Here is a 26,048-nt window from a genome sequence, read left to right as displayed (position 1 = left end):
CAGCAAGGGTCCCGATGCCCTACAGGAGTTCAGCCAGCAAAGTGGAGATACCACGATATTAACCAATCTCTCTGTGAAGTTTATCTGTGATGGTCTTTTGTCCATTGCCAGCAGCATATTTGTAATCCCGCTTCGCAATCTGCCACACATGCGTGTCTATAGGTACCGCGTCGGTCTTATCCAGAGACATCAGACATACACAGTCTGCCACCTACAGGGAGAAACGCACTCGTGAATGAAATGTCACTGCTGCAATCTTAAATGACTTCACAAATACGCAGGAGTCTAAAAGGCGAGCGTCTTATTCCGTCCTACCTTGGTGCCCACTCCGGGGAGTGAACGCAGCGCATCGCGAGCTTGCAGGTACGGGACACTGCGTAGATTGTTAAGCCACTCAAGCCCGTGGGTGTCCACAATCCGCCTCGCACTCTGCTGAAGGAACCGAGCCCTGTATCCAAAGCCGAGATCCCTGAGACTCTCCTCCACGCTGCCGTCTGCAGAAAATCAAACAATGATATACCCACCAAATCAATATTTTTGACCTAATTTATTCAGTAAATGCATATTCACAAATCCCTGTATGTAGTTCAAAATGTACTTTATGTTTGCTCAAGCGTGAACCAAGACATTGAGCATATTATTCTTCTCTCACATAATCAAGACCTTATACCAGTGAATTGTGAAAGACATGCAATGGTTGTGGGGACACTTTGCTCTGTTCTTCAACTGACTGAAGCTGAAAGTGATGCATGAGGAAGAATATAAATCAAAGCCTCATGATTGTATTTTATATGAATGAAGTAAAAAACAAATCAAGGGATATATTATACAATTAGAGACATGGTGTCCTAATACAGTTGTAAAATATGCACCGCTGATATTAAACATTTATTAAATATAATAAGAAGGGCCTATTTGTGAGGATAACATTTGAAAATAGAGCACCTGCAAGTGCAAACAGGGAGGGAAAGTTGTGGTAGGAGGTTTGATCCAGTTGGCACAGAGGGGTGCCCAGAGCCTGGCACAATCGCTCCACCATGCCCTGGATGCGAGAGATGTGGTTGTTGGAGGTGCAAATGAACGAGAACAGGCATTCAGTGGGGTCCTGGCGTAGCAGTCGCACTCCTGAGGATACAAGAAATGCATTTATGATATATTGGCTTAGTAAATTATGTAATAATAGTCATGAACAAATATACAGACCTGTGAAGGTGTCTGCTATATTCTTGAAGTGAGGGTCCGCTGCTCCCCACTCCTTGTAGAGATCCTGCAGCTTCACATTCAGCTGGAAATAATCTCTCAGTGTCTCTTCTTCCTCTTTGACGTCTTGCACTGAAGTCTCAGCCGGTCTCTCCTCCTCCTCCTTCTCTAAGACTCCTTTAAATCTCCTCTCCGCCTTGTCAGTAATCTGGACAGCAGCACCGGTTCTCCTCCTCTTCCCATCCCTTACCTCCACCTGCCTCTCTTGGTTCTTGTAAACATGATACCAAAGAGTGTCATCTGTCTGAGTCAGAGTCCAAACTCGTCCTCCAAGCACCCCGGTCCAGTGACCCTCCGCAGTTTCTCTCCAGCTGTGGGTGTAAATACAAATTTGATGATCCAACAAGGTCTCTATTGTAACACTCCTGTTTACCACGATGATGATGATGATGATGATGATGATGACAAACTTAATACACATCTCAGGTTACCTACCGGAAAGACTGTCCGCAAGCAAGAGTGAGATCAAGACGTAACTCTGATTTAGCACAGGCCAGAGATTTCCACATTTTAGCCGCAGATGACAGCACGGCATGCTTGGCCATAACTGTTTTAAAATTGCAGATGCTAACAGTACCGTGCTATCAAGTTAAATACAAAAACGTCTATGTGATTTATTGCAGTGTCTCGGTATCATAAAACAAAAAACTTTCACGGAGTCGTTCTAGATGGTCAACAAAGAGTTTACCCTGCGTTGCCACGCTCGCATGTATTATAAAAAATGTTTGCTAACATTTAAGTACTTCTGATTCCGAATGTTATTTGGTATAAGCAAGAACTGCTTTCAGAATTATGAGAAAAAAAAAAGAAGAAGCTGATTTTCCAACATTTAAATCTGTAATCTGATGCAACATTGCACATGTTCCGGTATTCTCTCCCGTTGTTGACATCAGCGCAACTCCTGATTGGCTCCCTCCGCTCTAGTGGGCGGTAACTTCCGGCAATTCTATTTGCGATTAGCCAATACATGGTCGTGTTGTACTCTTGTCGATTTTTACGTCACTTTTTAGGCATTTAAGAAACGACCCTCTTTTTCTCTGAAGTAGAGCGGAGACGTATTTGTGTTGTGTGTGGCTTTGTCTGGAGACGAGTCGGTCCAATAATGGAGGATACATTGACGCTTTTCACTTCCATTGGACTCAGTGAGCAGAGAGCCAAAGAAACGCTGAAAAATGAGGCATTGAGCTCTTCGCTGAAAGACGCGATAATTCAGGTACCGCCTAGAATAAGGGGAAACAGCGTGACTGTGAAATGTGGTTGACATCTACTTTAGTTTTAGTTCTCAGCTCCTGTCATTTTAATCGCGGTTCATTTTTAAAATACGTTTAAGTTCACTTTCACTTTCGCATTCCGAAGATTACTTTCGAACTGTCTCATCGAGATAAATATAGTTTTTGTCCTGTTTGTCTTGGCTTAAGCAAAAAAACTACTTTCGATTTCGAAGAGAAATAAAAAGTTCTTCTTCTTCTTCTTCTTCGTTCTGTGTCAACAGGCTCGGCGTGATTGTGGGGCCGAGGCGGTGGCTAAACCCATGGGCACGTTGCTGTACACGATGGCGTCTCGCCTTAAAGATCCCAAGCGGCTGCCTTTCCTCTCAGCGAGCATAGCCCAGAGCAAAATCTCCACCGAGCTTCAGCTGGCAGGTAGCGGCGGACATTTGGGCGTGTTTGTCACGTGACTGGTCGCAGCAAAGATTTATAATAATAGTTTATTTTGTGCTCACAAATTTTGTTACTTTTAATATCCAAAAAATGTTTCTTGGTATGGTAGATAATTAGATTATTAAACATTTTATATTTGCAGTGTGGCAAAATCACTGACGCATATTGATCGTAGATACGAAGAGTCGCTCTGGTGAACGCTGTGCAAATGCACATTATGGCAGGATGAATGAGGCCAAAGCTCCTTATTTGGGCTTCTGAAAACTTAAGATATCGGTTTTGCACACAAATAATGGAAGAAAATGACTTGTGTGTTGTACTGAATTCTGTACTGTACTGTATTTATGTATATATATATATATATTTTTTTTTTGCAGCTGCACTTGACTTTCTGAAGAGTCATCCTCAGGACCCCGTCAACCAGAAGGAGTTTGAAGAAGCTTGTGGAGTTGGAGTGATCATAACGCCAGAGCAGATCGAAGATGCTGTAAGTGGACGAGCCAGAAAAAAAGCTTCTTTTTTGTTTTACTTTTTACAGGTTTCACTGGTTCTGGTGTTGCCAGTAACTGTGGAATGTCCTGCAGGTGGAGACTGTTATTAAGAAGTATCGGGAACAGCTGATAAAGGAGAGGTATCACTTCAACATGGGGCTGCTGATGGGTACGAGCTCACACTGAGTAGATGTTCAATATTTTAGTAACTACGGAATCCTAATGGTGACACTGAACAATTGTGTCCGATGCAGGAGAAGCACGCACTGCCCTTAAATGGGCTGAAGGAAAGGGTATCAAAAATGAAGTGGACATGCAGGTGTGTGTTTTTATTGTTTCATACTTCCCTGTGAGAAGAAGCATGTTTGGATGGATAGTTAGTGAGATAGTTATGTTCCCTCAGGGAAATTTTGGTTCCAGTCCAGTACAGGATCATATAAATCATAAAAGTCTACAAGTTGTGCAGAACTTGCATAATACAGTGTATATACATATATATTTACCCACATATACATGTAAGTAGCAACAGTTATTTAGGTTACAAATAAAATGTAAGTGAAGGTAGAGTCCTACAATCTCTGATGTGCATTTATTACCAATCCATTAACAATGATCTTTGTTCTAAAGGTCCTACATCTGCTAGGACCAAAGACAGAGGCTGACCTGGAGAAGAAATCTAAGGTAAAGCATGTCACGTGATTTATTTTCTTGTAGCTTTGTATTTGCCATACGTGTGCGACAGTGATATCAGTCCTCCCACTTTGCAAGGATGCAAATAACTGGAGGAAAATGTCTCCAAATGTCTTTTCTTGTTTGGTGCATTCTGAGCGGTTTGATTCCGTCTGTTAAATATTTATCTATTTTACAGCCTCAGAAAGTGAAAGCAACGGTGAATGACGCAAAGCAAGAGGGTGCGGCAGTGAATGGTAAGACCAAGGTCCAAAAGGCAACCAGGCGGCAGTGGGCTCAAAAGTTCTGTTTATGGTTTTGTTGTTGTTTTATTGCCACTGCGTTTGTTATTTAGGTCAGGGTGTGACGGGGGAGGGAATGTCACTCATGGAGCAGCTCAGAGGAGAAGCGCTGAAATTTCATAAACCAGGTGAGACGTTTAGTTAGGTGCCAATAATATGTTTCAAGCTAGTTGTGGCAGGAGCGACAACGAAAGAGCGTGATCAGGATGTATCATGATTGGGTATCAGAGGGACATCCTTCCAGTCATTCACAAACGGTAGTGAGGACAGGTTGACCACCTGGGGGACCACCTGGGGACCACCTGGGGACCACCTGCATTCTGGCTTTGTGTGCATTGAGTCAGTAAATTACTCTCCTTGCTGATCTTTCATCTGCGCCTTCCATCAGGAGAGAACTACACGACTGAGGGCTACGTGGTTACACCAAACACGATGAGCTTGCTTAAGAAGCACATGGAGGAAACTGGTGGGCAGGTACAGGCTTGATATGCGCATGTTTTAACTTTAGAGGAATCCTCAAATTGAAGGTTTTGTGGTCTTAATATGGATATTTTTCTGTCGTCCACTCGTGTAGATTCGTACTCGTTTCCCTCCTGAGCCCAACGGGATCCTTCACATTGGACATGCCAAAGCGATCAACTTCAACTTTGGTTATGCAAAGGTAATGGATCACTAATATTAGCTGATCATCCCGCTACTGTTTCCTGTAAAATGTATCTCTTCCCACAGGCAAACAACGGAATTTGTTTCTTGAGGTATGATGACACAAATCCGGAGAAAGAGGAGGAAAAATACTTCACTGCTATTAAGGAAATGGTTGAGTGGCTCGGTGAGTTTAACGTTTTGGATTTGACGGAATCTTGCTGTCATTGAGGACATTGTCATATCGATCTCGCTGTATCACGCAGGCTACAAACCTTATGCTGTCACACATGCGTCTGACAACTTCCAGAAACTCTACGACCTTGCTGTCGATCTCGTTCGCCGGTGGGTGTTGCTTTCAGGTTCTGAGGAGTTATACGTGCATGATTATTATTGTGCAGTAAGACGGTAAATGTTGTTTAATTGTTACATGTGTTTTCCTTTAGGGGCCATGCTTATGTGTGCCACCAGAAAGTAGAAGAACTGAAGGGCCATAATGTTCCGCCATCGCCGTGGAGAGAGCGACCCATCGAGGAGTCCCTGGTGCTGTTTGAGAGGATGAAGAAGGGCCTGTTTGCGGAGGGAGATGTCACTCTAAGGATGAAGATGGTCATGGAGGATGGGAAGCTGGACCCTGTGGCATACCGAATCAAGTACACCCCTCACCATCGGTCGGGGGATGAATGGTGGGATATCCTGAACCTCTCATTTGACGAACGTGTGTCTCCCTGAACAATCTTCGTCTAACTTTTTCTTCTTGTGTTCAGGTGCATCTACCCGACTTATGACTATACCCACTGTTTGTGTGACGCCATTGAAAATATCACGCATTCACTCTGTACGAAAGAGTTCCAGTCCCGGTAAACAGAACTTCTTTGGCTCTCTTCTGTAGTTCAGCTGCATCGCAGTCTTTCTCTCAGACAGCAAATGCATCATAATATCTTGTTCCATTCGTTTTATCTTTGACAGGCGCTCATCGTACTTTTGGCTGTGTAATGCTCTGGACTTGTATTGCCCTGTCCAGTGGGAATATGGGCGACTGAATCTCACCTACACCGTGGTGTCCAAGAGGAAGATCATCAAGCTGGTAGATTCCGGTGTGGTCAGGTAAAGCAACTTTATTTTGTTTTATTTTCAGTGTTCTGGTCAAGTCAAATATCTCGGTTACATTTCGACCGTGTATTTTCTAACTGCAGAGACTGGGATGATCCCCGACTCTTCACTTTGACAGCGCTGAGAAGGAGAGGCTTCCCACCAGAGGCAATCAACAACTTTTGTGCACGGGTATGCGGAATGGATGGAGGGATGCGTGCAGGACATGATGATTGTTGTTATTATTATTGCAATGGTCTGTGAAGGAATTAACAGCAGGATATTTTCCTGGTTGAACGAACTCTCTCATAGTGGAATCATGATCCTTAAGAAATCTGCGTATCTGTTTTTAACAACAAACTCTGCCACAACATTACCATTACTATAAAACTGCATAACTAACCCTGAAGGGGATTCTGCTGTTGTGTAATATGTTGCCTCTGCTCGCAGGTCGGAGTCACAGTTTCCCAGACGACGACAGAGCCCCATCTTCTGGATGCGTGTGTGAGGGATGTGCTGAACGACACGGCACCCAGAGTCATGGCTGTTCTGGAACCGCTCAAAATCACCATAACCAACCTTCCTGAGAGCACGAAGGTGCGTTAATGACTGACAGATGGACAAAGATTACATGTCAAACTGCACCCTGAGAAATTCTAGTGTCCTGTGAATCTTCTGCTGAATATTCCTGCTGTCTTCTTCTGTCTCAGTCAGATGTGCGAGTACCAAACTTCCCTGCGGACGAGGCCAAGGGCAGCCACCTCGTTTCATTTACACGTGTAATCTACATTGAGCAAAGTGACTTCAGAGAGGTCAGGGAGAATTCCCCCAAAATAAATGCACTCACTGTATAATTAGCATCATTTCCTTGTGGACTTTAGACTGATGATGATTTTTTGTTTTTTTTATTTGAGCGTCAAACATTAGACAAACTCAAAATGAACTAAAATAAAATAAACAAACACATTTTCAGAAAAGTATATACATATCTAGGATGCTCAAAAGGAGTAGGATGATGGATTCCTTATTTTGTAGGTGATGGAAAAGGGCTACAAGCGTCTCACTCCGGAACAGCCTGTAGGCCTAAGGCATGCTGGGTATGTCATATCAGTCCACAAGGTCATCAAGGTAAGAGTCCGGGTGTTTGGTCCACATGTCTGCTTATACTTTAGCCAGAAATGGAACCTCAAATGAGCAGTGATGTGTCATTACTTGTGCTTCCTTAGCAGTGTTTCCCACCTGTACATGTCATAATTCTATTTTACACTTCATCTGGTCCTCACAACACATCCATCCCCTTTTGTTTATCAGGATGCTCAGGGTAAAGTGATTGAATTGGAGGCGACCTGCCTCAGTTCTGAGACTGCAGAGAAACCAAAGGCCTTCGTCCAGTGGGTCAGCCAGCCGCTGGTGTGTGAAGTACGCCTTTATGAGAGGCTGTAAGTTACAGGAAGTCGTACGCTGTCGTTTCTAACCAGTAGACCTTGTAGAAAACTCAACTTAACAACTTCTCCCTGTAGCTTCCTGCACAAACATCCAGAGGATCCATCAGAAGTGCCCAATGGCTTCCTGAGTGACATCAATCCTGTGAGTACGTTTTGTAGTCCTGCGACAGGACGTTTGTCTGGCCTAGCTGAGGTTTGTCCATCGGTGCAGTGATTGTTAAAGGAAGTGCTTCATTTTTCTTTTGTCATATAGAATTCCATGCAGATACTCCCTGGTGCCTTTGTGGATATCTCAGTCAAGGGAGCAAAGGTTCTAGATAGATTTCAGTTTGAAAGAGTCGGCTACTTCTCTGTGGACCCTGAAAGCACCGAAGATAAGGTATGAAGCGACATTTGTAATCTGAAACGGTTGTTTTATATTACCAATGCCTGTTTATAAAACTACGTAGTTTTAGTTAACTGAATAATGTTTGTTTAACATATATTAATGTAACCGTTATTTTTATTTTACTGCAGCTCATCTTCAACAGAACGGTCACCCTCAAAGAAGATTCCGGGAAGATCTGATTGGCTGCCGTCCAGCCACATTTCCTGCTTCCCAATAGCCCATGGATGGATACATGTCCTAATTATTTGCCAATTCATAATTATTGACAAATTTACCCAATTAATGTTTTGTCAGCAAGACAACAGACTGCTTTGGCTGAGACTGACTCAGCCACAGCAGTAATACTTCAATCAGTGTTTCTCTTTTGTTTCATGCACAAATTTCTTCACTCAACAATGACCTCCTGTTTGCTGATTTAAAATCCACTCGTGAAAAATGCTCTCATGCCATGCAAACCTTTCTTACAAGCGTGGGAAGTCACTGCCAAAGCAATGTTTTGTTTAAAAAAATCTAAATAAACTTGGGGGACTTCATGTTTTCCCTTTTGATAGGAAACAAGAATAAATAATCAAAACCTGTGATACTGGTCTAATATTTTTAAACAATTCATTGGAAAATGTGTATATTTTGCAAAAATGTTATGCAATGTGATTTATAGTACAAGTTATAATTTGCAGAGTCAATGGTTGATTGGACAGTTGTGTTCATATAATAAAGTTGATTGAAAACATATCGGACGAACTCTGTTACCAGTCAGAAGGGTGATAAAGTGTTGCATGCAGAAGCAAAAACTTTATTTTTGCTGCAAAATAGCTTTGCCCTCATTAATATTCATAAATAAGAAAAGTACGTTTTGTTCCACTTTGAAGTATTTGACCATGCTGAAGTATTGCGCGTAGGGATTAACCCTCAATTGCCCGGGGTTCCGAGAACATCTCCCAGATATTTAGCGCAACTCTGTTAGACTACCTTAAAAGATTCAGAGGCCAGTGAACCGCTCGGAGTGACTGTCTGGCATAACAGTGTTTTAAGGTGGACTGATATCTACCCGATCTTGTGGACTTCTTTTCATGTGCGTGTCACCCTTAACGAGATTGCCCACCAGCTTCAGTTACCGCGAGATCATGTGGCAAAAGTATCGCGACACCACGAGAGAATTACAATTCGCTGCCTCATTGGTCCATTGGCAGCGTTTTAAGATGGCGCCCAGCGAAATATGAGTGGCTAAGAAATAAGAAAAACTACAGCTAAGATTTTAACGAAAATTAGGAAAAGATAAAGGATAATTCAACCACCGACACACGCCAGTAACACTTCTCGTCCCTGCTCATTGGAAGAGGAGACTTATTTCAAGGGTAGAGAAGCGATTGTGGGCGGCTCGAACCTTGGCCCGGTTGAGGAAGAGGTTAGCGAACGCGCCCGCTAATATTAGCTTGCTAGCTAGCCCGTACGATAACAAAATACAGTCAATGTAACGTGAGCGGAAGGGTGTGTGGGGTTGTTGCTACACTTTTAATTGCTATCTGTTTATATACATCCTGATGCAAAGCGAACGCGCGTATGTTGTCTATGATCACGTCGTTGCACTTTGCTAAACTCAACAGCGGCTGCATATTATTTGCAAACAACACGCCCCTAGTTAGCTGGCTAACCTAGCTTGTTGTGTAAACAGCGATTAGATTGCTATTGTAAAGCAGCTGCATGGAAATGTGAAAATATATTGGCTTGATTATGCAGCAGTTGGTTCGCTGCTGGGAAAACTGCAGCGGATTTGGAAAGTGGCCGCGCTTTTGTCCGTGCTCGCACACACTAATCGAGAATTAACCCTTTCCTATTACCATCTTTCTGCGTTGCCACACGCTTAGTTGTCGGTCAGCTATCGAAATGTGATTTGCCTTCATTAATTAGATCAACCGTGTACCTCTGTTTTTAAATATATTTCTCTTTTCCTCAGATTCTACTCTTCGAGAACAGACATTTGTCAGCAGCGATGAATAACTCCCTGGATGGTACCGGCTCCTATGAGGAGCTTGTGAGGCAGAAGGCTCGAAGCATTCCTCAGCATCGAATGAAGGAGTTTCTGGAGTCTTTGGCCAGCAAGGGTCCCGATGCCCTACAGGAGTTCAGCCAGCAAAGTGGAGATACCACGACGACCACCACCACTATGATCTACCAACAAGACGCTAACTGCATCTACACGGACAGCACAGAGGTGGCAGGGTCGTTGTTGGAACTGGCTTGTCCGGTAAATGAGATCACTAAATGGTCGCATAATGATCCTGAAAAGAGGAGCTTTCTCTCACATTCTGTCACGCGTTTCAGGTTCAGGTGCAGGTCCAGCCACAGCAGCAACAGATGCAGGAATCCACATCACAGCAGCAGAATACAGAGCAACAGATAGTTCAGGTTTTCACTTTTATTATACTGTAATGTTATGTATCGCTTACTTCTATTAAATTGAAATTAGGTGTGCTCAGTGTTTTCCTAAACCTCTGTTCAGGTGCAGATTCAAGGGCAGCAGCAAGGTCAGATGCTCGGTCAGATCCTCCAAATGCCCTCTGGCTCACATCAGCAGCTTCAGGGTGTTACTACTGCACAGCTGATTCAGCCTGGGGAGCTTACTGAGGAGCAGCACCAGCAGGTGTGCTAATGGAGGCATGGTTAGGCACATGGTCTCAACACCATTGATGAAGTTAGAATGTAGTTATATCACATTTGTCTCCCTTCCATGTGTTTCAGCTGCAAGCCCAGTTGGTGGCAGCCGTTGCTGGAGGGCAACAGATCCAAATCCAGACAGTGGGCGCTCTCTCTCCCACCCAGCAACAGGACAATGTTGAGAGGAGGGTGCTTGGAACTACCGTCGCCGCATCACAGGGAGCAGGTGTTCTCCAGCCAGCCAAAAAGCGAAAGGTCGACATGCCCATCACTGTGTCCTATGCCCTGCCTGGTCAACAAGTTGCTACAGTCCTGGCTATCCCCCAGGGACAGGGACAGCAGCAAAGTTATGTGTCCTTGCGCCCGGACCTGCTGACCGTGGACAGCTCCCACCTTTACAGCGCTACGGGGACCATCACCAGTCCCACAGGGGAGACTTGGACAATCCCCGTCTACTCTGCTCCTGCCGCTTCTGGAGCCCGCGAGCAGGTCACGCACATTGCCATCCCCCAGGAGGCTTATGGAACTGTGCAGGTCGCGGGTACAAACACTACAACAATGGCCGCGATGCCGACACAAGTTACGGTTGAAAACGATAAACTGAAAATCCCTTCCAGTCAAAGTCAAACGGCGCAGGCTGTGTCCAGCATCACAAGCTCTGGAGCGATGGGATGTCAAGAAGAAGTGGTCCACACGCTCGCGGCAAACGCACTGTTCCCTGCACAGCTGATGAACGGAAACATCCACATTCCAGTGGCAGTGCAGGGCTACTCCAATGCTACACAGTCCCTAATCTGGGACCCACAGCAGCAGGTGCTGCACACGCAGGCGCTGTCGGGACAGGACGCACAACAGCTACAGGTATCAACACAGTAACGCTCAATCTTCATCACATTAATGCTATCATAACACACCAGAAGGCATGTATCTGTTGATTGGAAAAATGAAGGCGTGTCTGTTTCTTCGCAGGGTCAGACGGTGGTAGCTGAAGTAGATGGCCAAGGCCAACAGCAAGTTCAGGTGCAGGAGCTGCTGCTGCCTGCTACTCTGAAACCAGAGGAGGGCCTGGACGTGTGGCGGCTTTGGGCGCAAAGGAAAAATGCGGAGATGGACAAATTAGATAAAAACAAACTGGCTCCAATTGGCCGTAAGTGGATACGAACGGAATATGTTTTTATAGTATTAGCACAGCGTTCTGTTGTTTGTGCCTTTGTAGTTCATCTGTTTCCGCACCCATTAATGTGTTTCTGCGTGTACTTTAGGGCGCCAGGCGCTGCGCTTCCAGGAGGACTTGGTGTCGTGTGCAGTCGCGGAACTCTGCATGGGTTTGTCTTGGATGACGACAGAAGCTCGGGGCCTGGAGGAGGAGTCTTACGAGGCTGACGTTCTCTATTATGTATTTCTGTGCATACAAAAAGTATGTTTATCCCTGCAGAGAAACGCACACCGTCCGCTCAACATTTATTGCATCTCTCTTAGTACTTGATACGAAACCGCTGTTTGACCGCATCTTTATATCTCCTATTTTTCTCTACAGTATTTGTTCGATAATGGCCGTGTGGATGACATTTTCTCGGATCAGTACTACACTCGCTTTGCTCATAGTCTGCACCAAATCTTGGAGCCGTGGAGACCGTCTGTTCATCCTATAGGTGTGCTCAGAACTTATGTTATTTATTACAAGTCTACACTGAAGTCATATTGATGTTTCATCAACGCGTTTTTTTCTTTCCCATACCGTTCCCAATAGCGATACACATTTACAATCCAGGGTTATATCGGTGTGAGTCAACGAAGGCTAAACCAAACATCAGTTAAATTATATATCTGATTTTTATAGTATGTATTCTGTTTGCATTAGCGTGATTTATTCTTAGCCTTCTCCTGATGGCTCTTCTTTATGTAGGTTAGGGAACTAGAAAAGTTCTGGGAGTGTTACGATCTTTTTATGATAATGAGGATGAAACTAATATAAATGCGTCTTCTTTACGTTCTCTTTGCTTCCTCTACCAGGTTATATAATCCCCAGCCATGTGACGGAGGAGATGCTGTGGGAATGTAAACAGCTGGGAGCTCATTCTCCCTCGACGCTGCTAACGACTTTAATGTTCTTTAATACTAAGTGAGTTGCAGCATTTACTTTTGTTGTTTCTTTGGGCAGCACGGTGGTTAGCACCGCTGCCTCGCAGCAAGAAGGTCGCGGGTTCAAATTCGACTTGCGACCTTTCTGTGAGGAGTTTGCATGTTCTCCCCGTGTCTGCGTGGGTTCTCTCCGGGTTCCTCCCACCACTAAAAACATGCCGCTTAGGTCCAGGTTGTTATTGGAAAAAGAGAATTCATTCTCAATTAACTTGTCTGGTTACCGGTAAATAAAACAATGTTTTGTTTTTTTTATATTAAGAGATATTTTCTGCAGCATGCTTTTATACATAAAAGCAACATGGAACACTTTTAAATCCCAGCAATGTCCAAACAAATTGCCAATACATGGAACTCAATCAACATGTGCTGGAATAACTACATTTATATACCGCTTGTTGTTTTTATAGGTATTTTCTCCTGAAGACCGTGGATCAGCATCTAAAAGTGGCATTTTCTAAGGTGCTGAGACACACCAGGAAGAGTCCCAATAACCCCAAAGACAAAAGCACCAGCATCCGATACCTGAAGTCAACCGAGCGGTTCATAGGACAGAAAGGTACGGGATTGCTGCCGCAGTGTTTGAGAGGAATCTTCATTTTTAGGTGAATAAACTGTGGTTTGTCTCATTTCAGTCACAGACGACATGTATTCAGAGCAGTTGGAGGATCCGGAGAACCCTCTGCGATGTCCCATCAAGCTCTACGATTTCTACCTCTTTAAATGGTGAATATAAAATGCTAACTTTAAATAAAACTGCCATGTTATCCATGTTATTGACAGATTTGGAGTGGAATTAAATGGACTCGGTTCAAGTGGCTAAACTTGTCACAACACTGTTGCTAGGCAACTAACAAAGCATGGTTGTTGTGTATATAATGTCTATATTTGTGTGTTTTCTGCACCTATTGTGCCAGAGAATAAATATTGCTAATCTGGTTGGCCTTTTATATCTACTTTTGAATAGAGACCAAAATGTTACGTAGCAGATTTTCTTATCCCAGATGGAACGTTTAGACACAAAATGAAACGTATGATCATATTTTTTCCAATAGAAATATTAGAAGTGGTAATCTCGAGGTACTTTGAAAGTCAGCGATATTTATTTGTAGTTTGGCAAGCTCTAAGTTCTTTTTTTACAAACACAAGCCAAGAAATATTAGAAAAAAGGACCATCATCTCGTACGAATGTGTTTTAAGGTAGCCTAAAACTAATTTTTATCAGCTGGTACTGTTGGAGGATTGAATCGGGACCATGTTCTCCTTTAGTCCGCAGAGCGCAAAGGGTCGCAACGACACCTTCTACCTGACCCCAGAGCCCGTGGTCGCTCCAAACAGTCCCATCTGGTACTCCACCCAACCCATCCCAAAAGAACAGCTGGAGCAGATGCTTGCCCGCATCCTTGTCGTCCGTGACATCCAGGAAGTCATCAACATGTCTGAGAGCGTGCACTAGTTGGACTACCAGAGAACAATAAAAGGACTAGTCTCTTCTCTTCACCCAGCCTTTTGATTGCTCGTTATCAGTTTTCTATTCTCTGACCTTCAAGGGTAGCATGTATGTTTATACTCATCACACTTCCACTTATTTTACACACATTGTACATACACATATAGCCAATTATGATCATTGTCCAACTTAACGTGCTTTTATACTTTTTACTTTGCCAAAGGATGAAATTTCTCTATTTGTTGGACCCAAACTCTAATTGAAATGTTATTTTAATCGTTGGTTCACCTCACCAATAGTACAACATTTATGTTTTTTTTCTTTCTGTAATATATGTATGTGTACATTACCTGGGGTGGGCCTGTGCTATGTTGCTGTCCATAGGCGTCCCTCATCATTGCTTTATCGTCCCCTCATCTGCCTTAGTCACAATCAAACGTCTCATTGAGTACCTCATTAGTAACACGACTGGATTAAGTGTCCAAAATATAAGATAAAAGCTCTATTTCAAGTCTCCCTCTTAATTTGTGTCACACGTCTCGTCTAATTGAGCCACTTGCTAAACTCTGCAGATGACTTGCTAGTCAGTGGCTGCCTCTTCGGCACTGCTGGGCCCAGCTCTGCGGCGGAGAATCGCACCAGGTCATGGACTTTATTGCAATACGGTATCGACTCTTGACTCCAGCCGCTGATGATGATGAATATATTTATTAGAACGTTGCACTTGCAGAGAGAGGAAGAGAGACGCTGATTGCTGTCCTGTCAATCGACAAACCCAAAACTCACCTGGAGAGGGGATTATCAAGTTTATTACAGAACTGATTAAATAATTCAAAAGAAGTGGGTCAACCCTTCACGTTCTATAGTTTTACAAACACAGGATATGGTGTTATTACCCAAAGTGCACTGGACTCTGCACGGCAGGGGCATCCTCATCCCTGAGCCAAACTTGTCTGACTGCATACCGGAATGGGACTGGATGTTACAATCCTTTTCACCTTGCTAAATGGGTATGGATTATAGTCATCACAGGGCAGGATAGAAGGGGCTAAGGGTTTCATTGGGGTCATCAGGTGGGTACCCCTGTATCATACTCATATAGCTCCTTTATGTGCTGTGATGGGTTTCAGTCATCTCAGGAGAATGGCAGTGCCTGGGACTTTTTGAAACATGACCTTTTTGTACAGCCACTATACCATGTGTCTGCCTTTCTAGTAATTCTGGTTTCAACTCTCTGCCACATGGATCATGAAATGCTGATTGGCTGAATCGTGTGATGTAGAATGGTGCATGATTGTTTTTTTTAGAAAAAGCTTAAATAAAAGTCATCTCACAACACCACTTCCTCAGTAGTGGAGGCAGCAAAGAGTTAAAAACCTACCTTTCATGCTTAATCGTTTGCATAATCATTCTCGCACTGAGTATCGCCTGAGAGAAGAATGATCGAACTTGAACAGCCGGTTTTCTTAACAGCTAGCTGCTTTATCAGCATGTTTTTTACATGCTGTCACGCCAGCCTTTTCGCCCTCAGGGCCAGTCGTTGCATGCAAGAATGGTTTAACACATGGAGTCTTTCTCTCAGGTACCGTCCGAAGGCCTTTTAACTCAGCAGCTCCCTGCTTGACTTTGTGATACTTGTTCAGGGAGCATGTGAGCCTGGATTGGAGGCCGAGGAAGGCAACAGCCTCCTCAGCAGGTTCCCAGGTTGTAAAATCTGTTGCACTGTGTTCTGTGGCTGGTTGGATGGAAGCATCCGTCGTTGGTGACGCCTCCTCCATGTTGGGTTTCCCTGCGCCGAGGAGCTGTGAGGTTGAGCTTGAATGTGGTTAACGCTGGAACTGGGCCTCTGAGTGTGGGGGCTACAGGTAAATAGAAGAAAAATGGCAATTAGAATGTTGTCATCTGCTTTCAATGCTAAAAGTGAATGTGTGTTCTCACTATGTTGAGCTTCCCCCACGAAGCCAGTGCAGCAGACACTGATGGACAAATACGTACTGCTCCTTAAAACACAAAGGAATCTGTGTCACTTTGAAAGTAATGGGAAGTACAGGTGTGGATTTAAATACTCTAAATACCACGGTCAAATTAATAATCGAGCAGTGATGGAAAATTTAATAAATTAATTTGTTAAGTATCTCATGTTTCTGCTCTTAATACATTTCCCAGCAAATATTAATTTCACTGCATGTATATGTTTAATAGTTTTAGCTACTTTCCAGTAGGTTTTCTGTAATACCTCGCAATATGTTCAACTATTCTTTAAAACAAAATTTAAATGATATAAATATTTACCTGCATAATGAGAATAAAAAAAAATGTTTTAGTTAAAATAAATTGCTTACCCAATACTGTACTTTTAAATAAAGAACAAATTGAACAAATGATTTATTAGTAACGATCATCACTAACCAGATTCTGAACCATCCACATGCGATGCAGCCGCAGGTCCTCCACAGCAGCCCGGATATCAGGCCGGATGCCCCTCGCACAAAGCTGCATCATCCACAGCAACGTCACGAGAGTCCCTGAACGGCCAATGCCTGCGCTGAAACACCGCGAGCAGAGAACCGACTTTAGCATCTGACTTAAACATGAAGCAGCAATGTGTTTCCTGAACTAAAAATGCGATGGACTAAAGGTCAGACCTGCAGTGCACCACGGTCGGCCCCAGGCGAGGGATGGCTTCCAGATTGAGCCGCACCTGGTTGGTGAAGGCACACAGCGACGAAGGGTCTTTGGGGACGCCCCGATCCGGCCAGGAAGGGTAATAGTAGTGTCTGATTGTCCTGCCTATTGGACAGTCTCTCTGAAATATGAGAGAATTCCTTTAGATCGACGGAAGAAGGACGCCTTCTTCCTTTAGATTGATCACTGGCATACCAGCCGACAGCAGAGGCTTAAAGCCAAAGAAGATGATCGATGCATCGGCCTCTCTCACCTGCCTGAGGTTAATGGTGGTGATAAAATAATCCGGGCCTTGTGTACGGCACACTGTTGTCACTTGAATCAATCCGTGATAAACGCTCCCTTGTTTCAGAGGCCAGTACTTTTCACACAACACCTGCAACAAAAGACTCGTTTAGGGTTTCTCTCTAATGGTGCATGTGAAAAGTAAAGGCTGTCTAAAAATAGCATCCGCCTACAGGAACAAAATGTTTTACTCACCACATCCTTGTGTCTGAGAGCTGTCACCATGACGATTATTCTCACATTTTGCTCCCACACCATCCTCCAGAAGTCAGCGATGGTGTTGCTCAAAGGACCCTGGGTGCAGATGAAGTCTCTTTCTGAACAACCGCCCTGAACCCAGACAAGCATTCATTAAACAGCCGCAGTTGGGTGTAGACAGAAAGGTGGTGGGTGTACCAAGGAAAACAGAAATGGAAATGAATTCTCACAGGCACAAAGTTTGCGTTGACGTAGTCAGTGTGCTGCTGGGAGTTTTGGATGGACAGCCTCACCCGACAGTGGTCATCTGTGGCCAGCATGGTTAGGAAATGGAAAGCAGACAATAAAACTCAGGCGTTGGCACGCTTACATTGACATATAGCGCAAACTGCTGCAGAATGATGAGCTTTGCACTTACATGGCAATACATAGGGGTATCTGTTCTTTCCTCTGTTGATCTCTGAGTCTCCCACTATTTTTGGAAGACTGGTGCCGACTTCATTTAGCTCCTTAACAGAAGCAGATATAGTAGCAGACACGCTGACCACGTCTCGAGCTTCAGCCAGAGTTTAACCCAAACATACTGTTACCTCAAACTGTTGCTGAAAGCCTCTGTTGTCATAAGCTGCGAGCTCCAGACATTGGACGTTTAACTCCTGTACAATTTGAGTTCTTGAGAAACTTTGTACCCTGTGGAATATAAATGACGTGCATGAAACCATTTTCATTAAGTAAGCCTGGTGTTGTCTTATTGGCAACAAATAAAAAAAGACTACCGGGGGTCATCAGGGGTCACCGCAGCAAATCAACTTTCTCCCCTTCACCCTGTCCTTTGCATCTTCCTCCCAACACCAGCCACTCTCATGTCCTCCCTCACTACATCCATGTATCTTCTCCTGAGTTAACCTCTAGCCCTGTTCACTGGCAGTTCCATCCTCAGCATCCTTCTACCGATATAGTCCCTTGTCTCTCCTCTGGACATGTCCAAACCAGCGAAGTCTGGTCTCTCTCTGACCTTATCTCCAAAATGTCTAAACGTCTAAATTGCCTCATTTCTAATCCTATCCAACCTGGTCACTCCGGAGGAGAACCTCAGCATCTTCATCGCCGCCACTTCTAGCTCCGCCTCCTGTCTTTTCCTCAGAGCCACTGTCCCTGAGCCGTCCATCATGGCTGGCCTCACCACTGTCTTGTAGAACTTTTCCTTCATCCCCTGTCACTCCTACTGCACACGTTACTCCTGTCATGCATGCCCTGAGCTACTCTGACATTTTTCCTCATGCAGTACCACAGTTCCTCTCTCGGCACCCTGTCACAGGCAGGCTAGATCTAATTCATCTAAATTCTTCCACCATGAAACCTTCCACCTCGGCCTTGGAACCATTTGCAAGGGAAAATGCGGTTTCAGAATTTCTTGTTCTGATGGGAGGAATTTCACTTCCTTAATCCACCTTTTTTTATATATATATATATAATCCAGACCCAGTACAGCATCTAATGAATCCTTCTCTGCCTTGTTCCACCAACTTTCAGGAAATTTTGTCAAGCGGTTTTTGTCTAATTCTGCTACAAATGAACAGAGTATATCACTTTGGAGAACATAAACACAAACTAAACATTATGAAGGTAAAATTATTAAAAACGTTTTAAAAGGAAAATGCATTCTTACCTCATGTCTTTTCTTGCAGTAAGCCTTGTATTTTCAATTCAAATTGTTTTTGCTGGAAACCAGGATATTGTATGATGAAAAGGTGGTTTACTGACGCTGTGAAAAAGATGCAAAATTATTGTCAAAACATGTTATATTGATAAGTTATAAAGCAAACTACTTCTGGTCTTTTTCCATTCCCATTGTTGCGTGAAAGGACTTTTAGCCTATGAGTAGCCAGAAAAGAAAATACCCCCTCCCAAAAAAGAAAAGAAAAGAAAAAGAAGCTGCTGACAAAGAAACACTGTAATGGATTCACCATTTGGATTTTAATTGTTCAAGCGCTCAGGGGCTAGTAACTAAAACCAGGAGAATAATCCAGCCTTACTCTACTTCTCTTTCATTGCTACCAGTAGATACACAACAGCCCAGCTGTAGAAAAACTGGCCCAACAAGTTCTTCCTCTCACGCCAACAAAACAAACCTCATCATTATTACACGCTTGTTTCAGGATTACCTTTTCGAAGCCGGCCTCTATTAAAAGTTTTAATTCTGCCACATCCTGAGGAGAAAGTATACAGTCCGCTCGACTCTACGTCACCCTAAAGTTCTCTGGTTTTAATAAAGTTCTCTCTCTTCCTCGCCCCTCTCTCTGTATGGGAGGAGACAGTGGGTGGGGTGAGGAACTCTACACCTCTGGGATGGTTGTCAGCACATGATGGCCTCACCTCTTAACTGTGCTTGGTCAAATGAAAGGCCTTTACTGGTTCAGGTGTTCAGGTTGGATACCTGGCTGACATGGTAATTAAAGCTGTGTGACTGGAGCTTTTGAACACATCCAATAATGACAATGATGATGATAATGATGTTTTTTTTGTTTTGATTTTGGGTTTTATTTTTAAAATTGTTTTTATTTTGCTGTATTTTATTTTCTATATTTTCTTTCTTTCTTTTGCTCAGTTTGTTTGCTGGTTTTTTCCGTGTATCTTTTCCTTTTTAGCTTTTATTTAACTTCCTTTTTTTTTGTTTTATATATTGATTGATTTTGTTTAACTTGAGGGGAGGATTTTTATATAAGCCCATTCGGCTTCTTTTCCTCTCCTGCACTATTATTTGCCTTTGTAATGTTTTGTTTATGTTTATTATACTGCATATGAATAAAATGAAATGAAACGACAACAATAATGAGTAGAAAAGGACAGTAATTATAATAACACATTTTATATAGATGAAATAGGATTACATTTAATCTACAAAGGCAAAATTAACAAGTATATATAATACAGAAAGTGGGGGAGGGGGAAGACAAAACAGTACAACTGGACAGTATTCAAAGTGTGTAAACCTTCACCATGGCAACTCATTTCATTATGTCATTGCACCTAAAAGCAATCATCCCCATAGATGGTATAATTATTTGTTAGTCGCTGGTGGAGGAAAGCCTGCGAGTTAAATTTATGCAGGTCAGTTAGGAGGTGCATTTAAGCTGCAACAATCCTAACTCTGCCCTCAACGTTTTTAGATCTTGACATTTAAAAATTCTGGATTATTTTGATCCAGATCATACTCTTATGTGTGCAAGATCACATTGAGATGCCATTAATCAGGTAGATGGTGCTGATCTTGTTTCCCAACAAAATGTATAGATAAAGTGTTCCTTGGGTCATACTCTGCTCCAAAAAAAAAAAAGAAAAGAAAAAGAAAGTGAGTTATTTGAGAATTGGTTTTGGATGACATTTGAACTTCAAAATATTTGAAAAACAAACCTTCAGTTTTTCATTCATTTATTTTAGATTTAATTTGATCATCAAGGGGGTGGGACAAGAGGAACATGCCATTACTGGGGGTACGCCAAATTTATTTGGTATTTTAACAACACTTTTCAAGCATTATTTTTGCCTATTTTATTTTTTATTTTTTAGATTTGGTGTCAGGACAAGTAAATCTACACAGAAACGACATTTTGTAGCATTTTGAATGTGGGTTATTTTAAATTTGATGGGTGGGACGTAAAACGTCCTCCAAGTCTGGATGAATTGGATGATTTGATAATGATGCGCGCTTCCGCGTCGAGGTTTGAGGTTTATTTTAATTTGAAGTCGCTTCCAGGCCGAAGACACGTCCAACCTGTCATTGGAATACAGATCAGATTAAAAATGGATCAGGCTCCTCGACAGAACACGCACCAGAACGAGGTACGGAACATCCACTGCATCTGTCCCGACAGAGAGATCTACTTCTGTTCAGCTCAACTTTCAACAATTAGTGACGTTTGCGGATCGATACTAAAATATCGACATCACCGGCACCAGACTTTACTCTCTAGAATCGATTCAAAAAGCAAAACATATCGGTCTTTTCATGTAATGTACATGCATTCTCGTCTAAATGATACGCGATTGGTGAGAACTACTTATTCTTCAGCCTGGGTAGGCGCGTACTGCGGCACGCGTGCGTCTCAGGCGCGCAACGGAAGGAAATGGCAAACCGGGAAAGGAGCCACGCGTGTACATATTTGTAGTATTTTTTGTGGAGAAACAGTGAATCTTGTTAAACACCTCAAACGATACCACAAGCCAGAACCGTGAGGCGTGAGGGGAGGGAGGTGCTGTGCACATGTGGCGCTTCCTGTCCTCAGAGCTCCATGTTGGACCCCGGTGACGAGCCTGAGGACGAGAGGTCTGCGTGTCCCCCTCAGGTCTCTCTCCGTTCCATTGTCCTAAGACCAGCTTTCCAAGATCCTCTGATTGGTCCTCTGTTTTTTTTTTTTTTTTAGTATCTCAACATGATAAGCTGTTGTGTTCGTGTCTATTCAGGGTGACGAGAGGCCTTGCAGGAGAGGATGCAGCCCATCCAGCAGAAGTGCATGGACATTCAATTATTCCAGGCACAATTTTGAAGTGCGATTATGCCGACCTCAGTAAGATAGACGGCTCTATAACAGACACTGCTTTATATGTAGTTTTCTCACAGTATGCTCTATTTCAACTTGACAGCAGTTGACTTCTTGAGATCCACTCAAGCTGCAATGAGCTGCATTACAGTACAAATTCATGCTAATTGCTTTGAAGCTTTTCGTGAACCCCATGCACGAACTAAATCAATAATATCAAGACATTTATAGTAGTACTACAGTGTGTCCCCATGTATGCTTCATATAAACTGTGTGATCTAGTTATGGGTAGAATTATGATTATACTGCAAAATACTACTAATGAGGTCTGACTGCTCTTATAACTTTATTTATCTCAAGGGGCGATCATCCATTTGGCCAAAAGAGGCATTTCCGATGGAAAAATAAGTTCCAGCCAAAATGTGAAAGCCTCTTTCTCAGAGACGGGGAACGGGAGGAGGAGGAGTGGCAGGAGCAGAGAGAGAGTGCTGATGGGAGGTCACCTTCAAAACAAAAGGGTACATTTTAGTCTGGTGTCTCTGACCTTGTCTCCAAAACGTCTAACCTTCACTGTCCCTCTTATTGCCTCATTTCTAATCTTATCCAACCTGATCACTCCCAAGGAGAACCTCAGCATCTTCATCTCTGCCACTTCTAGCTCCGCCTCCTGTCTTTTCCTCCTGTAAAACAAGTTATACGGTGCAATTTTGTTTTAGCTTAGTTATAATGCTAATGCTGTTATATATTGCTTTATATTTTAAAACATTTTAATACTGTGACTGGAACAGATCGAGAGTATGTGCAGTTCATGAAATGACCATTTGATGGCAATATACGCAAGCAGAGGCTCACCCCTGCACAGTTTCACGACACTTTGCATTTACAGATATTTAGTGGGGATTTGCTCATCTGGTGGTTGATAGGCAGCAACAATCTGGTAGCAAAACACCAGCATTACATAATAATAATCACTACAGAGCGCTGCCAGGATTCAGCAGGTAAAATATAGCAATGCTCTGACTGGGACTTTGATAATAATCCATTGTGTGTCTAATGCAGTTATTATGTACTTCAGACTTACCTCATTATTTGCAAACGGGAGCGGGTTATTATTCGTATGGTTGATATTTTTACACTGTAAAACACATTTCTATTGATCTCTTTTCCTGGTACACAGTAAAGACGTGTCGTTTTGAACGGCTGAGCTGTTGGTGCTGTGTGTTTTTATCTTCCCTTGCACTGTGTGTGTGCGCACACTGCAGCACTGTGGAGGTGTGACTTTGTGTATGAGTGTGGACCAGGTTTTTTGTTGTTGTTGTTGTGTGCCTGAGTGATGGCGCAATGATGGTGAGTCATCGCTGATTTTTGTGTATATGAGAGTGAGATTGTCAGCGGGAGAGAAGAAGGAAGGGAGAGCCTAGCCGGCAGTACACAATGAGCTACAACAAACAATTACTTTATGTAGGATACTACAGTACAGTGGAACCAGGCAACAGTTACAAATATCAGGTTTTGGTTAAGGATCTATTGATTTTAGAAGCTGATACTTATCTTTTTTAAATGAAAAATCTATGGTTGCCTATATAATATGCTTATATATGCTGTAGGTACCCGTTGCCATGGTAAATAGAAAAAGGTGGCTCTCTACCATGTATATTGTGATTCAGTTAGTCATAACTTCTGTTTGTCGGTCTTCCAGCTACAAGATTCGTCTTACCAAGGTCCACTTCCAGCAGAGACAAGGACATGCAGTTTATAGTAAGTTCACAAGCAGAAAACCTGCTGTGTTTTTCCCCTTCTGGTTTTTAATTTTGGTCACAACATGCCGGAGAATGTGTTATTCTCGATTTAAAAAATAACCAAATATCAGTTTGACAAAGGACGACACAGTCCTCGATGATGATTTGGTGGCCTGGTTCGCAAAAATCCCTGAAAATATAAACTTTCATTGTTTTGTACTTATCAAATAAAAACATATGAAAGGGAGCTGAAGGGAGGTGCAATCGTGCATATAAAAATAATAATAATGTAATATAATATAAAGCAGAGCTTATGGGTTGTTTTTTTTCTGAGGAGATAACTGATTATTATTATTATTATTATTTATTATTAAACTTCACATTGTTTCAATGTCATTTCTCATTTATTTTCATCCGTTGGTTGCGACCTCTGGAATTATTCGTTTGTCTCAGTGTTTCAAGCTGAAATGTTGATCAGTGCTTTTCACCAACTGCCTGATTAATGGCGTCCAACGCTCTCATTTTATTTTGGCAGCTCGGTCAAAGCAGCAGGAATCAAAGCAGGGCGAGCGATCACAGGTGTGTGAGAAGCAAAGAAAGAGAAGAAGGCAGAGACGTGGAGCTCCCTTCAACTCGAGACCGAGCCATCCAGCAGAAGAGGAGAGAGATAGACGAGGTAAAAGCAGGGTCATTAAACAAATTTACTGACACCTGCAGGGAAGGATTAGTAACCAACAGACGGAGCAAGGCCAGAGCTAAACCGGCGTCAAAGCCACAGTGACAGAGGAAAGATCTTGTAAGGGGCCATCAGGCATGACACACGTAAAAAAGATTTGATGTCTCTAGTCGAAACATTTTTATATACCGAGCCTAAAGCAGCTTTGTTGGAATTATTATCTTCATTTCACAAAGGTTGACAAAAAAGGCTCTCTGTGATCATTTGACATGACTGATGGTGTTATTTTTCTAATTGAGCAAAATTGCAAAAGTGCTGTGATTATCTCGGCTGTCCTTTATCACAATAGGATTCAACGTCAATGTCTTTTTCAATGTGATGTAAGACGAGGCTCTGCTCAACGGATTTGTGTGCGTGTGTGTGCTTGTGTGTACGTGCGTCTTTCCACCCACCTGATAAAAAAAGATGACCACTTGTTTTTGACATCTCCATGGTTGCAGAATTATAGTTGCTGTAAGAAAAGCAGTTTGGCAACAGGCAGCTGACAGGATGTAAAAAAGAATGCTTCTTTCAAGACTCACACTTTCTCCCCTGGTTGGCTGAAGCTCCTGCTCCATAGTACCCTTACCTCTTGGAGCCCCCAAAAAACAGGGCTGTGTCTGTTTTACAGGTGTACACTCGGGAATGTGACATAGTTGGCGTTGTGACAAAGATGCTTATAGCAAAGGATCCATCCCTGGAGCTCTCCATCCAATCCTCCCTCCGAGAGAACCTCAGGGATATTGGAAAGCGTTGTCTGGAGGCCATGGAAAAATTCATCGAGGACTATGACTCCTGGGAGTTGTCTCATTAATCCGACAAATCCTCATCAAGTCTGAGTCACTGGCACTGATTTCATTTCATTTTATTTCAGGTGATTAAATGGTGCTTTTGTTTTGTTTTGTGCGTGTTTGCCAATTGAAGCAACAATTTTGGACCTTATTTTCTAATGTTGACCACCAGGCAAGGAGGTGGTTTTTCATGATTATAATTTTGAGTATGCGGTGATAATAATTCAATACATAAGTATTTGAGTGGAAAAAAAGAAATATTTTGGTCGCGTAATGACAAGCTTAATGAAACAGTGTGCGGCTAATATTTTCAGTTGGCTGTTAATAGCTTGTGAGTGAATTCGTAAGCGGGTCTGCAGGTCCCGAAGCAACACATTGTTTATTAGATATAAGGTAGTTTCACATTAAAATGTTCAGAAACAAATGTGATACCACCTTGTGATACAGGTGATGTTTATTGAAGTGTTACATTTCTCTGTCTGATTATATTTCAGAGAGTCTGAGTTCAAACTTGTGAACATTTCTACTGAGTCACATTACATAGATTCTTACCAGTAATGGTGGATGTTTAACAATAAAGTCCCATGATCCCACCCCACCTTTATGTATTATTTTTTGAGTCACCCTTAGCAGCGGCTGTTATATGCAATGTGCTGAAGTAGTTGCTGGAGGAAAAATAACAGCTTCTATATGAAGTTTGATCAAAAGCCCGTCAGATTGGCTTAATCATAAAAGCAGCTACAGATGAGTAAATTACATCTGAAGAATGAAAAGAAAATGCAGCACATAAATGCAAAAGTTATGTTTTTATGTCTTTAAAATGTCCCGCTCTGTAAGGATCTTGGGATGAGTTTTTAAAGAAACCCTCTAGTTCTGATTACCGAGTACTGTAATGGGTTA

General features: G+C 42.8%; 5 protein-coding genes across 5 annotated transcripts; 2 read left to right on the top strand and 3 right to left on the bottom strand.

The window, feature by feature from the left end:
• Positions 1 to 46: 46 nt before the first annotated feature.
• Positions 47 to 1,947, bottom strand: LOC137899632 (N-glycosylase/DNA lyase-like). The gene is made up of 5 exons (XM_068743671.1): positions 1,696 to 1,947; positions 1,204 to 1,571; positions 946 to 1,125; positions 316 to 494; positions 47 to 211 (listed from the first exon to the last, which is right to left on the bottom strand). The coding sequence occupies exons 1-5, from the start codon at positions 1,803 to 1,805 to the stop codon at positions 59 to 61; spliced, it is 990 nt and encodes a 329-aa protein (XP_068599772.1). The 5' UTR covers positions 1,806 to 1,947; the 3' UTR covers positions 47 to 58.
• Positions 1,948 to 2,320: 373 nt separating this feature from the next.
• Positions 2,321 to 8,674, top strand: LOC137899566 (glutamine--tRNA ligase-like). The gene is made up of 23 exons (XM_068743606.1): positions 2,321 to 2,473; positions 2,753 to 2,903; positions 3,299 to 3,408; positions 3,506 to 3,581; positions 3,667 to 3,731; positions 4,040 to 4,093; positions 4,281 to 4,338; positions 4,437 to 4,511; positions 4,772 to 4,857; positions 4,958 to 5,044; positions 5,113 to 5,212; positions 5,292 to 5,370; positions 5,472 to 5,711; positions 5,793 to 5,885; positions 5,995 to 6,132; positions 6,222 to 6,309; positions 6,568 to 6,714; positions 6,828 to 6,929; positions 7,153 to 7,245; positions 7,429 to 7,556; positions 7,638 to 7,704; positions 7,816 to 7,941; positions 8,079 to 8,674. Exons 1-23 carry the CDS (start codon positions 2,363 to 2,365, stop codon positions 8,127 to 8,129), a joined length of 2,325 nt encoding a protein of 774 aa, XP_068599707.1. The 5' UTR covers positions 2,321 to 2,362; the 3' UTR covers positions 8,130 to 8,674.
• Positions 8,675 to 9,184: 510 nt separating this feature from the next.
• Positions 9,185 to 14,855, top strand: LOC137904595 (transcriptional regulator QRICH1-like). Its single transcript, XM_068748796.1, has 12 exons — positions 9,185 to 9,355; positions 9,905 to 10,195; positions 10,273 to 10,356; positions 10,451 to 10,591; positions 10,690 to 11,466; positions 11,575 to 11,752; positions 11,868 to 12,022; positions 12,143 to 12,257; positions 12,619 to 12,727; positions 13,155 to 13,303; positions 13,380 to 13,470; positions 14,014 to 14,855. Exons 2-12 carry the CDS (start codon positions 9,941 to 9,943, stop codon positions 14,198 to 14,200), a joined length of 2,241 nt encoding a protein of 746 aa, XP_068604897.1. The 5' UTR covers positions 9,185 to 9,355; positions 9,905 to 9,940; the 3' UTR covers positions 14,201 to 14,855.
• A 40-nt stretch (positions 14,856 to 14,895) lies between these two features.
• ptprjb.2 (protein tyrosine phosphatase receptor type Jb, tandem duplicate 2) lies at positions 14,896 to 17,438 on the bottom strand. Its single transcript, XM_068751826.1, has 6 exons — positions 17,360 to 17,438; positions 17,133 to 17,255; positions 16,840 to 17,000; positions 16,604 to 16,739; positions 16,133 to 16,194; positions 14,896 to 16,053 (listed from the first exon to the last, which is right to left on the bottom strand). The coding sequence occupies exons 1-6, from the start codon at positions 17,420 to 17,422 to the stop codon at positions 15,834 to 15,836; spliced, it is 765 nt and encodes a 254-aa protein (XP_068607927.1). The 5' UTR covers positions 17,423 to 17,438; the 3' UTR covers positions 14,896 to 15,833.
• LOC137908904 (receptor-type tyrosine-protein phosphatase eta-like) lies at positions 17,426 to 19,609 on the bottom strand (the record flags this gene model as incomplete). Its single annotated transcript, XM_068753335.1, has 6 exons — positions 19,528 to 19,609; positions 19,032 to 19,127; positions 17,953 to 18,052; positions 17,781 to 17,871; positions 17,593 to 17,669; positions 17,426 to 17,494 (listed from the first exon to the last, which is right to left on the bottom strand). Coding segments are annotated over exons 2-6 (342 nt in total), but the record flags the coding sequence as incomplete, so codon positions are not given.
• Between the last annotated feature and the right edge of the window lie 6,439 nt (positions 19,610 to 26,048).

The sequence above is a fragment of the Brachionichthys hirsutus genome, chromosome 2, assembly GCF_040956055.1.
Source record: "Brachionichthys hirsutus isolate HB-005 chromosome 2, CSIRO-AGI_Bhir_v1, whole genome shotgun sequence".
In the NCBI taxonomy this organism is placed as follows: domain Eukaryota; kingdom Metazoa; phylum Chordata; class Actinopteri; order Lophiiformes; family Brachionichthyidae; genus Brachionichthys; species Brachionichthys hirsutus.
This window is presented reverse-complemented; position numbering and strand designations above follow the sequence as displayed.

Coding starts and splice junctions, on each gene's coding strand:
- LOC137899632 (XM_068743671.1), bottom strand. CDS start 1,805: ATGGCCAAGCATGCCGTGCTGTCATCTGCGGCTAAAATGTGGAAATCT. Junction 1,572..1,695: donor GCTTGCGGACAGTCTTTCCG/GTAGGTAACCTG, acceptor TTACACCCACAG/CTGGAGAGAAACTGCGGAGG. Junction 495..945: donor CTCCCTGTTTGCACTTGCAG/GTGCTCTATTTT, acceptor GATTTTCTGCAG/ACGGCAGCGTGGAGGAGAGT.
- LOC137899566 (XM_068743606.1), top strand. CDS start 2,363: ATGGAGGATACATTGACGCTTTTCACTTCCATTGGACTCAGTGAGCAG. Junction 4,512..4,771: donor GCTGAAATTTCATAAACCAG/GTGAGACGTTTA, acceptor GCCTTCCATCAG/GAGAGAACTACACGACTGAG. Junction 7,246..7,428: donor CAGTCCACAAGGTCATCAAG/GTAAGAGTCCGG, acceptor TTTGTTTATCAG/GATGCTCAGGGTAAAGTGAT.
- LOC137904595 (XM_068748796.1), top strand. CDS start 9,941: ATGAATAACTCCCTGGATGGTACCGGCTCCTATGAGGAGCTTGTGAGG. Junction 10,357..10,450: donor CAGAGCAACAGATAGTTCAG/GTTTTCACTTTT, acceptor ACCTCTGTTCAG/GTGCAGATTCAAGGGCAGCA. Junction 13,471..14,013: donor GATTTCTACCTCTTTAAATG/GTGAATATAAAA, acceptor GTTCTCCTTTAG/TCCGCAGAGCGCAAAGGGTC.
- ptprjb.2 (XM_068751826.1), bottom strand. CDS start 17,422: ATGGTGTGGGAGCAAAATGTGAGAATAATCGTCATGGTGACAGCTCTC. Junction 17,001..17,132: donor CCACCATTAACCTCAGGCAG/GTGAGAGAGGCC, acceptor CTCATATTTCAG/AGAGACTGTCCAATAGGCAG. Junction 16,054..16,132: donor CGTGGGGGAAGCTCAACATA/GTGAGAACACAC, acceptor ATTTACCTGTAG/CCCCCACACTCAGAGGCCCA.